The sequence below is a fragment of the Meles meles genome, chromosome 8, assembly GCF_922984935.1.
Source record: "Meles meles chromosome 8, mMelMel3.1 paternal haplotype, whole genome shotgun sequence".
In the NCBI taxonomy this organism is placed as follows: domain Eukaryota; kingdom Metazoa; phylum Chordata; class Mammalia; order Carnivora; family Mustelidae; genus Meles; species Meles meles.
Window position 1 is genome coordinate 58,559,505 of NC_060073.1, and position 13,709 is coordinate 58,573,213.

Sequence of the window (13,709 nt, forward strand, 5' to 3'; positions counted from 1 at the left end):
AAGTGGCAAGTACAGCTAAACAGGGAGGCAGAATCTATGCCGCAGAAGATTTTACAGGCATTCTCAAGCCTTTGAATCTAAACAACATAAAAGACATTGCACAGTATGGAATTTAATCTTTCTCCTTCCCTAGAAAAATGCATTTCTATATCCTTGAGAAGCAACTGAAGGCATCTTGTTGGAGGTTACATAATGTATTGTAGTTCCCTGCTTGGTACAATATCAACCTGAATGATACAAATCTTAAATTTTACATCTAAGCAACAATACATCAGTTATAGTGAAATATCAATTAGGAACATTCTTAAACAGAACCTTAATGTGCTCATGTGGTTTTGGCAGAACACTCAGTCACTCAATCTTTCAAATTCTTCATCAGATGAGCCAGACTATTATTTTCAACTTGGGCTCAGACAGTCATGAACAAGAACTGTTTCATAAGTCTATAAACTAAAGAAAAAGCTGTGAAAATATATAGAGCTCTGTATTTGATGATACGGAATTCACAGGAAAACACAGCTAAAGGGAATGAAAAGTATTGTCTGTAAGATTAAAAAAAAAAAAAGTAGACTTTAGTATTTTTCTGTGAATTATATCACTTTATAAAGAAGGGAAAGAAATATACTTTAGATTTTATTACTGTACATATAAGTACTGCATGAAAAGTGATATGTAATTTCTTATTGAAGCATAAGTCAACATTGTTGCTTTTCTAAAAACATTTTTTAATACGTTTATGTTTTTAAAATTTGAAAATACGGTTTCCCAATTTACATTCTCACAAACAGTGCACGGGGTGGAGGGGTCCTTTCTTTCCAACAAGAAACACTTGTTTCTTGTTTTTTTATTTTAGCCATTCTAAGAGCTATGAGGTGATCTCTCATTGTGATTATTTTCTTTTTTTCTTTTTACTTAATTTTATTTTTTCAATGTTCCAAGATTCATGTTTATGCACCACACCCAGTGCTCCATGCAATATGTGCCCTCCTTAATACCCACCACCAGGCTCACCTAACAGTCCATCCTCTTCTCCAAAACAGTCAGTCTGTTTCTCAGAGTCCACAGTCTCTCATGTTTTGTCTTCCCCTCTGATTTCCCCCAACTCACTTCTCCTCACCTTCTCCCAAAGTCCTCCATGTTATTCCTATGCTCCACAAATAAGTAAAATCATATGATAATCGACTTTCTCTGCTTGACTTATTTCACTCAGCATAATCTCCAGTTTTGTCCATGTTGGTGCAAAAGTTGAGTACTCATCCTTTCTGATGGAGGCATAATATTCCATGGTATATATGGACCATACCTTCTTTATCCATTCATCTGTTGAAGGGCATCTTGGCTCTTTCCACAGTTTGGCAATTGTGGCCATTGCTGCTATGAACACTGGGGTACAGTGTTTTTCACTACATCTGTATCCTTGTGGTAAATATTCATTAGTACAGTTGCAGGGTCATAGGGTAGCTCTACTTTTAATTTCTTAAGGAATATCCACACTATTTTCCAAAGTGGCTGTACAAATTTGCATTCCTACCAACAGTGTAAAAGGATTCCCTTTTCTCCACATCCTCTCCAACACTTGTTGTCTCTTGTCTTGTTAATTTTGGCCATTCTAACTGGTATAAGATGCGGGGTGCCTGGGTGGCTCAGTGGGTTAAAGCCTCTGCCTTCAGCTCAGGTCATGATCCCAGGGTCCTGGGATCGAGCCCCACATCGGGCTCTCTGCTCCGCGGGAAGCCTGCTTCCTCCTCTATCTCTGCCTGCCTCTCTGCCTAGTTGTGATTTCTCTCTGTCAAATAAATAAAAATTAAAATAAAAAAAAAGAAAAGTCTCCTAAGTGGTATAAGATGGTATCTCAATGAGGTTTTGATTTGAATTTCCCTGATGTAATTATTTTGATTTGCATTTCCCTTATAATGAGTGATGTTGAACATCTTTTCATGTCTGTATGTCTTCTTTGGAAAAATGTTTATTCAGGTCCTCCACCCATTTCTTAACCAGATTGTCTGGAAAATAGTATTGTGGTTCCTCAAAAAGTTAGAAATAGAAATAATATGATCCAATAACTCCATTTTTTGGGTATCTACCCAGAAAAAATGAAACACTAACTCAAAAATATACATGCACCCCTATGTTAACTGCAGCATTACATACAATAACCAAGGTATGGAAACAACCTAAGTTTCCATAAATAGATGAATGGATAAGGAAAATATGCTATGTACACACACTAAAATATTACACAGCCTTAAAAATGGATGAGATCGTGCCATTTGAGACAACATGGATGGACCTAGAGGGTTTTCTGCTTAGTGAAATAAGTCAGACTGAGCAAGGTAAATACCATACAGTTCCACTTATAATGCAATTTTAAAAAATCAATAAACCAACAAAAAGAAAATCAGATCTATAAATAAAGAGAACAAACTGATAGTTGGCAGAGGGAAGCTGAAGTGGGGAGTTGGACTAATGGGCGAAGGGGAGAGGTAAATACAGACTTCCAGTTATGGAATGAGTAAGTCAGAGGAATAAAAGGCACAGCATAAGGAATACAATCAGTGATATTGCAATGGCAGTGTAACAGGAGAGATGGTAGCTATATTGTGGTAAACATAGGATAATGTATAAACTTGTCAAATTGCTAAGTTGTACACCTGAAACTAATGTAATTTTGTATGTCAACTATACTCAGAGGAAAAAAATATGGTTCCTCACCTTCAAAGTTCTCCATTTTCAAGACTTCCTGAGAATCCATGAAATCTGAATCTCTTGTTTATAGTTTTATTGCTTAGAAATGAATGTGTATTATACCCCCTCTATTAAACAGTACATTTCTAGGAGCTCTATTTTTCTCTTCATGCTAACAGCTTCCGGATTTGTTAATATTCCCTTTAATTCAGATTCTTCCTCCAAAAGAGAGATATCCAATTCATGATTCCTCTTAGTATCTGCTTCAATATTTTATCCAGTCTCATTCAAAAGAAACAACTGTCTAAAAATTACTTCAATTTAGATATGTTTAGTCAGATTGTTACTCCTTAAAAATAGAGACTGTATTTTCATTTTTCACTGTTTTAACACCAGTACTTCCCATAGTGCTTGCCAAATTATGTAAGCCTAAATTATGTAAGAAGAATATTTGCAAAGTTATGTAAAAATCAAGTTAATTCAAAAAGCCTGTATTAAATTAGCTATTATTAAGTACTACACTTGGGTCTGTGCATTATATATCAATCCCAAAGTACACTGCCTATTTTCAAAAATTTTTAAGTCAGTCAGGAAAGATGGACTTGATTGCCTATAAGACAATGATTTATTTTTTAAAAAGACAATGATTTATTAATGGTAACTAAAAGTAAGAAAAAAGTAACTAGAAAGAGAAAAAATAGGTGAATATTTCATTCATGGAGAGCAAAATGATCATAGATAAAAGGCAAGGAATTTATGGTGTTTTATTCCAAAAGCCTAAACATCCCAGAGGAATGTTACTCTAACATGCATGATAACCTGTAGGTAGCTTGTTAAAATGCAAATTCGTGGGCTCCACCTAAAGAGTTTCTGACTTAGTTCCAGGTTGGGGTTGAGGATATTAAGTGGTTCTAATGCACTGCTTTTGGACCACAGTCAGTATAGTGATAGACAAAAACAGAAAGCGAATGTCATATTATAAATCAATAGTATGGAAGACAGATTATGAAGACCGATGGGAATGAGGATGCAATGGAAGATGAAAAACAAAATTATTGTGTTTTGAAGTGGGTGTTAAATGGAAATCGATTATTTTATTATCTGGAATTTTTTTAAAGCTCATTATTATGCATTTATGAAGAAAATACAAAGAAAGTATAAAGAAAATATAAACAAGCCAATCTCCAAGTATCAAAAAGGAAGCACTCTGACATTTGAAACACGTCTATTCATACTTTCACAACGTATATGTGTGAATGGGCATGTGCGTACATGTGTGTATATGCAAATGAAATCAAGACACAAACAGTGGTAAATATCCTCTATACTAATATATATTTTCTCTTAATAATGTATGATTTATATTTGTATCAGTATTTAGCTTGCTGCATGATAGTTTATATTTTATTATTTTTTAACCAATACCTTAAAGTAATTATTTAAGCAGTTTCCAAATTTTCCTTGCAATGAATAATGATATCTTGAACATCACAATACATCTTTGTCCACTTTCCCCCATTAGATACATATTTTGAAGCATAAATCACTGGCTATTACATAATTAACTTTTAATACATTTACAAAAGAGACCTGAATAACTCTTTTAAGAATGAGGAAAGTATACTTTTCATTTGATTTCTTTTTGTTTTCTATGCTTATTCATGTTCTGCAGTCATGTATAGTCTATTTGGGGAATTAATAATCATTACTGATAAGTGATTAGAATTACCGTTAACTTAGGGCTTCCTACTGATGTAAATGATATCAGACATCCCTTGAATTGCTACACCTTAGATGATGTAAGACTTTTTAAACTATCAAGTCAATTTATGGCTTCATTTTTCCATTTTGTAGACATAGTTTCACTATAGTCCTATTCTGTGCCAGCTGAAGCATTTGTGACAAAGTTAAAGGTACACAAGATACCATCCCTATCTCAAAAAAATCCACACGCTAGGACTTGGTAAATAGTGAGTTATTACATCATCAGAATAAAATGAAAGCTTTTGTAAATAGGCTCTTTCAATTCTAACAAATTGTCAAATATGAGTCAGGGAGACCATGAAAAGAAAAGACAAAATGAAAAATCCCTAAATGAGCTTCGAGGAGAATATTTTGAGCATGGCTTTGCGAATTTGCTTGGTCTTCACACTGTAGATTATGGGATTCATCACAGGAGGGATGAGCAGATAAACATTGGCAATGAGAGTATGCACAAGGGGAGAGGCATGCTTCCCAAATCTGTGAACCAGAGACAAGCTGATCATGGGGATGTAGAAGATGGCAACAGCACTTATGTGTGAAACACAAGTACCAAAGGCCTTTTTCCGCTCCTCTGAGGAGGCAATACTGAGCACAGAGTGGATGATCAGAACATAGGAGAGGAGGATCAAGACAGAGTCCATGCCAGCAGTAGAGATGACAATGGCCAAACCAAATGCACTGTTGATCTTGGTGTCTGTGCATGAAAGCTTCATCACATCAGGATGGAAACAATATGAATGGTGCAGAACATGGCTACGGCAGAAGGACAGACGCTTTAGAAGTAAGAGTAAAGGCACTAGAGCTGTTGTCCCTCTAATAACAATGGCAAAGCCCACTTTGATGATCCTTGAACTGGTTAAGATTGTAGCATATCTCAGTGGGTTACAGATGGCGATGAAGCGGTCAAAGGCCATTGCCAGGAGTACTGAGGATTCCATGAATGTGAAACCATGGATAAAGAACATTTGGCCAATGCAGGCATCAAAACTGATTTCTCGAGCATTGAACCAGAAAATACACAGCACAGTGACCAGTGTGGAAAGGCACAGTCCTAGGTCCGTGAAGGATAGCATGGAGAGGAAATAGTACATGGGTTCATGGAGGCTTGACTCAGTGAGGATGACAAACAAGATCATGCCATTGCCAGAGATGGCAATGGCATAGAGACAACAAAAAGGGATGGAGAGCCAGGCATGATAAGTTTCAAAACCAGGGATGCCAGTAAGAAAGAATACTGCAGGGTGGAAAATGCTCTGATTGAAGGATGGCATGATGAGTGAAGGAAGCAATTTCCCTGGAACAAAGGACCGTATCCTATAAAGTAGGCAAGAAAGATGTTTTCACTCTCTTCTACATATCATACAATTTAGGATCGCTAGTGAACCTTGTCTTGTCTTCAGTGGAAGTGCATACCCAGTTATCCTTTTCCTAGATTTAGAATTGATCTTGCATGAACTAGGAAAAGAGACAGAACATTAAATTGTATGAGGACAATTATCAAGAGTAACATATTACATCTAGGCTTCAGTATATTTCCATATATGCATATATAAAAGAGGAGGTTAGAGTAGGTAACAATAACATATTTTCAGCTCTATGATTCCAGGTACATGAAGAGACAGGACATTTTTGTGTAACCCTAAGACAATACAAAAGGCAATTCAGCCTGCTTTTCTTCACTTCTCAGTTGCCCTGGGTGGTTTAGTGGGTAGAAGCCTCTGCCTTTGGCTCAGGTCATGATCGCAGGGTCCTGGGATCAAGCCCCACATCGGGCTCTCTGCTCGGCGGGGAACCTGCTTCTCTCTCTGTCTCTGCCTGCCACTCTGTCTGCCTATGCTTGCTCTCTCTCTCTCCGACAAATAAATAAATAAAATCATAAAAAAAACCTTTAAAAAAGAACACTATTAAAAAAGGAAGAAGACGAAGAAGTCCATTAAGGGGTGCCTAGGTGGCTCAGTGGGTTGAAGCCTCTGCCTTCGGCTCAGGTCATGATCCCAGGGTCCTGGGATCAAGTCCCACATTGGGCTCTCCGCTCGGCGGGGAGCCTTGCTTCCCTCCTCCTCTCTCTCTGCCTACTTGTGATCTCTGTCAAATAAATAAATCTTTTTAAAAATTAAAAAAAAAAAAGAAGCCCATTAAGATGGGACACCTGGGAGGCGCAGTTGGCTAAGCATCTGCCTTCAGCTCAGGCTATGATCCCAGAGTCCTGGGATCAAGTCTTGTGTCAGGCTCCTTATTCAGTGAGGAGCCTGCTTCTCCCACTGCCTGCCAATCCCCCTACTTGTGCTTTCTCTATCCCTCTCTCTGACAAATAAAATACAAAAAAAAAAAAAAAACTTTTTAAAAAAGGAAGTCCATTAAGACTTATAAGTCCTTATGCACCCAATGAAAATAGGATCATAAAGATAGTACTAACATTTTCTAGAAAAATATCACTGATCAAATTAATGCACAACAGCTATTAATGAAAACTACTGCAGAATAACAAATTCAGTGTGGCAAACAGACTGCAATGGGTGACAGTTGATAAAAGTACTTCATTATTTAAGTAGTAGCTATGAATCTGGAATTATTTAAGGGAAATTCTCCCTTAAGAAATATGACCCAAAGTTAACCTTATGAGAACAAAGGAAATAACTGCAGACTAACAGATAATAATTGGAGCAGAATTACCTGATTAAGATTCTTGATAGTCCATTATTGCCAAAGGATAAGGAAATGAATGGAAGGGTTGGGGGTGTGGTCCCTCAGAAACCCTCATGAGTCTGGATTCATCAACATTCAAGTGGGGGATGATGACTGTGAAGCATCTCCTCTCTGAGGATATGAGCATGTCACCCAGAGCAAAACATCTGTAGGATTAAAGAAGTTCCGCTATACTGATTCTTGTCCTAAGTTTCCTGACACCCTGTTTTTATCTACAGAAATAATGCTCGGTTTTTAATGTATGTGCTCCTCTTTTATTCATTGATGTATGTATTTACTCAACAAATATTTAAATATCTACAAAATGTCAGTGTCTGCAGGGGACAGAAGCAGAATTAGATCTGGTCCTCCAGATCTACCCCGTAACTCTGGGGAAGAACATACCTAAGTGTAAGTCAACTTTCATTCTAACTGTTGTATGAACAGGCACTGGCTTTGACTAGAGTGGGAATAATTCATTACGTGAAGACAGCATTTGAAGAGAAGAAAAGAAAAAAGTGTTCAATACAGGAAGCCTCTTGAGAACTCAAACACACAAAAAAATTAATGGTTAGAAAATTTGAATCGAGGGACAATGTATAATAAAGTAAAATCCGTGAGTTTTGTGTCAATACTTGGACCTCAGTTGAAAGACAAACCTGACTTTTTCCTGTGACTTACATGTCAGAATTAGAATATGTACTTACCTTTGCTTTCCCATCAAAGGGACTCCTGTCTTGATAATAAGGCTTATGAGTTGTCACAGAAGCAGTGAAAAGGAGGTCAGAGGAAGAGCCCCAGAGAATAGCAGTATTTTCCAAAAAAGACAAGTGGCACCTAGTGATGAGACTGCAGAGGCATGCCACTAAGGTGAAAATAACCCCAGGAAAGAAAAGCCTTGTGTTCTCAGACTTCTGATCTCAGAGCCAGGAAAAATGCCTGGCACAACAGTTTCTAAGAGTATCTGTTCAATGAATGAATTCATTGTATCTGGTAATAGTAATAGACTTAAACAATTAACAGCAGGCATATAGGGTGATTCCTGACAGACAGCCCCTTCAAATTATGAATAAAGTTCATAACAATATTGGCATATATTAAAATAGGAGATCAGCTAACATTTTTCTGATTAATCTGGTATTCATCCTTGGTGCTATGGATTTGCTCAAAGACAGACCTGGTGATAAAAATAAATTTTTCTCTGTGAAGTTGGAAGGACCTTTAAATCATATCTTCTTTGTTTTGAAGATGAGGAAGCAGGTTCTCAAGTTAATGATCTTTTTATTATAGTTAAATTAATTAAGAGATCCCAGGGGTTTATCGAAGAATCCAAACTGGCCTTCTGTGTAATAAAAATAATAATGTATTAAATGCCTACTCTGTAACAAACAATTTACTTCATTGTATCTCTTTCTCTGAATCTTCTATCCACTGTTTTTGCATGCTTCTAATGGTCTCTTTTTTCAAAGGGAAACAGAGTAGGACTATTCTACTGTAGGGAACTCCATTAGAAAGCTTGTGGGAAAAGAATAGCTTTTTTAAAAATTCAATGAGTATTAAACCCCCTTGGGTCCTCTTGCACTAAAACTAATGAGCAACTATTAAATAACCACTCATGGAAAGATATAGCTAAATGTCTCTTTCTCCCCAATGGAGAAGTCTTCCAAGACAAGGCAAGGGCTTGTATGACTTACACATCCTTGTAACCAGACTACCAAGAACATATAGACTGCCCCCACTACAAAGCTTTGCCTCCATCACTATCACAACATGCACTGGGTCTTTTGAGCTCCTTTCTTACAGATGAAAAACCGAAGCTAAGATTAGAAAACCAAGGCTCATGGGAATCATATTACTTTCTCACATTTATCCAACATGACAATGGTAAATCCAGGAATTAAACTCTGTTCTCTCTGACTTCAAATTCTGTGCTTTGCCACTACATATTTAAAAGGAATTTAAATGTCAGAATATGTTGAATGAATGAATGCATGCTCATAATTTCATAGCTTTAATGTACATTTTATTACATTGTTTTTAAATCAATATAACACATGAAATTTGTTGAGTATGTACTACTAAGTTCACCAATTTTCTCTGACCTGTTGGCTTCATAAATTATCTGAAGATTGTACAGTCCTCGATGTAGTCAGAAAAAATTTCAATACACAAAAACACTGACCTCATGCAAAGAAGATATCTTGAGTCTGGAAAGGGAGGTCATTTTCTCCTATGCCCTGTTCTTTGAAGAGTCATCCCAAGCAGCAGCAGAGAGTCTTTTAAAGCCAGAGAGAGAGATTATCTCAACTTCACCAACTTATGGGCAGAAAGATCCTTCTGTCCTAGGGCTAGAGAAATATTTCCTGATCAGCCCGGTCTCCTTAAACCATCACCAAAGAACTTCTCTTTTGCCAAGAAAACTCATAGAGAATTACTCAGGTATCAGCTCTCAGAAAAGCAACCTTTATAAGGGGCCCAGAAGCTGCCTGGTAAGAGCCATTTTCCCAACAGATAATCAAATTCCTAGGAGAGAACTCTATACACCTGTGTCCCACTAACCCTTTGTACCCTGAAAAACAGACCATGAAGGGAAATTACTTTGCAGTCTAGCTTCACTCTCACTACAACACAGAAAAATCCTGGAGATTCCAGGAGTCCAATTCTCATTCAAGAGCTTTCTGACCCCTGAACAGCTAGCTATAAAGTCAAAGCTTTCACAGGGTTAAAGTAAGAGAGAAGCGGCATTTAATGTTTCACCCATGAGTTTGCTCACCAGGCATTTGCCAGGGTCACAGAAATAATAAGACGTTGAACCGGGTTGGAAAGGAGTTGCTGAATAACTATATTCACTGAGGCTAGAGCAATAGTATTTCGTTCAAAGCCCACACTGTTCCTGGGCATTCTGAATATCTTGGGAGTGTTGCTAACCTGTACACAGGCATACAAAATGACAACGTAAAAGGAAGTGATTCATCAAACAAGCATATGAAAAAATGCCCTGCATCATATGTCATCAGGGTGATGTAAATTAAACCCATAATGATTTCAGAATGGCCAAAATCGAGAACACTGACAACACTGCCAAATCCTGACAAGGAAGTGGAGTGGTGAGAACTCCCATTCATTGCTGGCAGAAATACAAAATGGTACAGACACATTAGAATAAATGAAATAAGATGGGATTGGGAGGGAGACAAACCATAAATGACTCTTAATCTCACAAAACAAACTGGGGATTGCTGGGGGGAGGGGGGGTTGGGGGGGTTATGGACATTGGGGAGGGTATGTGCCATCGTGAGTGCTGTGAAGTGTGTAAACCTGGTGATTCACAGACCTGTACCCCTGGGGATAAAAATACATTATATGTTTATTAAAAAAAAAAAGACAGTTTGGCAGTTTCCTATAAAACTGAACATATTCTTACCATGCAATCCAACAATTACATTCCTTATATACCCAAAAGAGTTGAAAACATAGCTACACAAAAATTGCACATGGATATTTATAGCAGCTTTTATTCATAATTGTCAGAATTTGGGAGCAACTAAAATGTCCTTGATTAGGTGTGGATAAGTAAAGTATGATATATCCACAAAATGGAATATTTTCAGTGCTAAAAGATATGTCACAAAGGAAACCTAAATGTATATTATTAAGGGAAAGAAGCGAGTCAGAAATGACAGCATACTGTATACTTTCAACTATGGAACAATCTGGAAAAGGCAAACTATGAAGACAGTAAAAAAGATCAGTGACATGCCTCGAGCTAGGGAAGAGTGAGAAGTTCATGGGCGGCATGGCACATTAAGGATTTTTAGGGCAGTGAAAATACTCCATATGTTACTATAATGGTGAATACATGGGTCATAAATTTGTCCAAACCTATGGAATGCATAACATAACATAACACCAAGAGTGAACCCTAATGTAAACTATGGATTTCAAGTGATAATGATGTGTCAGTGAAGGTTCTTCAATGGTAAGAAATGAACCACTCTGGTGGGGGATGTTGGTAATGTTGGGAGGCTATGGACATTTGGGCACAGGCGATATATGGGAAATCTCTGCCTCTTCCACTCAATTTGCTGTGAACCTAAACTTCTCTAAAGAACTGGGTGTTATACACAACTGATAAGTCATTGAACACTATATCTGAAATTAATGATGTACTATATGTTGGTTAATTGAATTTAAACTGCTTAAAAGAGCAGTCTATTTAAAAAATAAAAAGAAGCAACTAAAAAGAATACAAAATTTTGAGTCCCTTGTATGTCCCTTGCAATCTGACAAAGGCACTAGTCTGTTCTGATAACTGGTCTAAAACTGACACTAATATATTCACCTCTGTGGTAGAGACGTTAGCCATATCTGGCAGACAGCTTCTGTTGAAACTGTGGATACTCATAAGCAGCCTTCAACCTTCGGCCATTAATATAGCCTCAGACAATTACTGGCAAATTGAGAGGGCTGGTAGTTTCAAGAACAGTAATTAATTGAACATAATTCTTGGCACAAAATCTATGCCCAGGGGACATTGTCTTGCAAAGGTCTGCTAGACAGAAAAAAAGAATGAAGTATTTATTGTCATTTAGCATTGCCACAGAGGCCTTAATTGCCTTGTTGATTTTTTTTTTCTTCTGTCGGAAGATTCTAGATCCCCAGGAGAGTCTGGGAAGATGCAGTTCCTTCCTAGAGCTCATCCAAAGCCTGATAAAATATGCCATCCATTTAGGAACCTTCAGGACTAATAGAAACATAGTCTTCCCCACAGAAAACACAAAAACAGACAGGGCAGGCATTTTCCAAGGCCTGGATTGAAATTACTGAGATTCAGTGGGAAAACACGCACAAATCAAACAGATATTTCCAAGACACAGAAGTAAAGGAGGATGCCTAGGCAATTACAGGGATATATATGTGAAAATCTTGCTGGCTACACTAAGCATTCCAATCTAAAGGGCACTGGTCCATGAGGAGGACTGCAGGAGATGGTACATTATTAGGAGAAATTCTGGTTTTTTTCCAGTGCAAACTGAGGGATTTAAACCATCCAATAACCCAAGTTTAATGATTAGTGAATACACAAACAAAGGGCATAATGGTCAGTATTCATTCTGTTGATAGAGCCTTTTCTAATTGCCCTGTCCCAGGGCTTGAATACTTTGAATAGCTTCTCTGCATTCACCTATCTATTTAGACTTGACAAGCATTGGTTAAAATCAAAGAATTTGAAACCAGATACCCAGGCTTCAAAGCTCAGCTCTGTCACCAGAAGTGTGTCCTTGGGCTAGTGATGAAACCACTTCACTTTCATTTCTTCATTTTCACATGGAGAAAATAATTTTATCCTCTTCAAAGATTTACTTTTTGCAATAAACAAAGTGACCCAATACCAATCCATAGAAAAGTCAGCCTAGTACACTTTGTACTCTCTCACAATAGGTTATTAACAACTGTTAATATTTATTGTTATTGCTTGCCATTACAATTATTTTTTCATTAATATATAGAAATCTTAATAAATTATTACATAGTAAATGATATGTGTCAGATACAATGAGCCAGATATCAAGAAGAAATGGTCTCTACCCTCAAGGAGCTCACATTTCTGACAGGTAAGAGAAGCACCATAGTAAAAGAAATCTACTTAGGACATCACCCTGCTTCCATTCCTTTGTCTTCTCAGTTACCTGAGGAATCTGGCTTTGCAGGACTTTTGGATGCAACCTGTAAGCACTGTTTTCCCACTTTCTCTGCTTCAACCTTATTGAATTTATCTTCAACTCCCTAAACAAGGCCCGCTTTTGCTCATCTCTGAGCCTTGTTCTCCAAGGCAATATTAAGCTATTTACTGATTCCTAACTTCTATCTCAAATGTAATTCAAAAAAGATTTTATTTTTTATTGACATAAAGTTTACATTTATATTAAAACTAAAATAACTTTTTCTAAGATTTTTTCTTCATAACCAATTTATTGAGAATTTTTATCATAAAGTGATGTTGAATTTGTCTTTTTAATTTAATTTTATTCTTTTTCAGTGTTCCAAAATTCATTGTATATACACAACATAACTTGTTCTAAGATTTTATCATTATAAAATTAAAGATAAATTAATGGAACCTGAATATTGTGGGGTGTTTTATTTTCCTTTGTTTTGTGTTTGTGTTTGTTTCTTAGCTCTCTTGCATTACAGTTCCCCAATATTATGTTCAGTATGCCTATGGGATAAAACACCTGTTTTTACCTAAACAGATAAAACACCTACAGCTGTTGACCATGTCCACAACATTTCCCTAACCTTCCATCATCTCCTCACCCTACCCTCTATGCTACTATACTCATCCCTAGCTCCCTTCAGGAAGTCCTTCTTATTTCCTCAGATCTCATTTTAGCAATTATATTTGGCAAGCCTCCCTTGACCATATAGGGCAAGGTCTCGACATCCATTTGATCTATATCAGTACTTCTGAAACTTGAATGTCACTTAAGTCCCTTAGGTATCTTGCAAAAATGCAGTTTATGACTCAGTACATCTGATATCCTGTATTTCTCACAAGCTTCTAGGTGATGTCA

The 13,709-nt window shown here is 37.0% G+C and overlaps 1 protein-coding gene across 1 annotated transcript; it reads right to left on the reverse strand.

Moving 5' to 3' along the window:
- Positions 1–4,775: 4,775 nt before the first annotated feature.
- On the reverse strand, positions 4,776–5,720 carry LOC123949260 (olfactory receptor 51F2-like). Its single transcript, XM_046016633.1, has one exon. It carries the CDS (start codon positions 5,718–5,720, stop codon positions 4,776–4,778), a length of 945 nt encoding a protein of 314 aa, XP_045872589.1.
- Positions 5,721–13,709: the final 7,989 nt, after the last annotated feature.

Coding starts and splice junctions, on each gene's coding strand:
- LOC123949260 (XM_046016633.1), bottom strand. CDS start 5,720: ATGCCATCCTTCAATCAGAGCATTTTCCACCCTGCAGTATTCTTTCTT.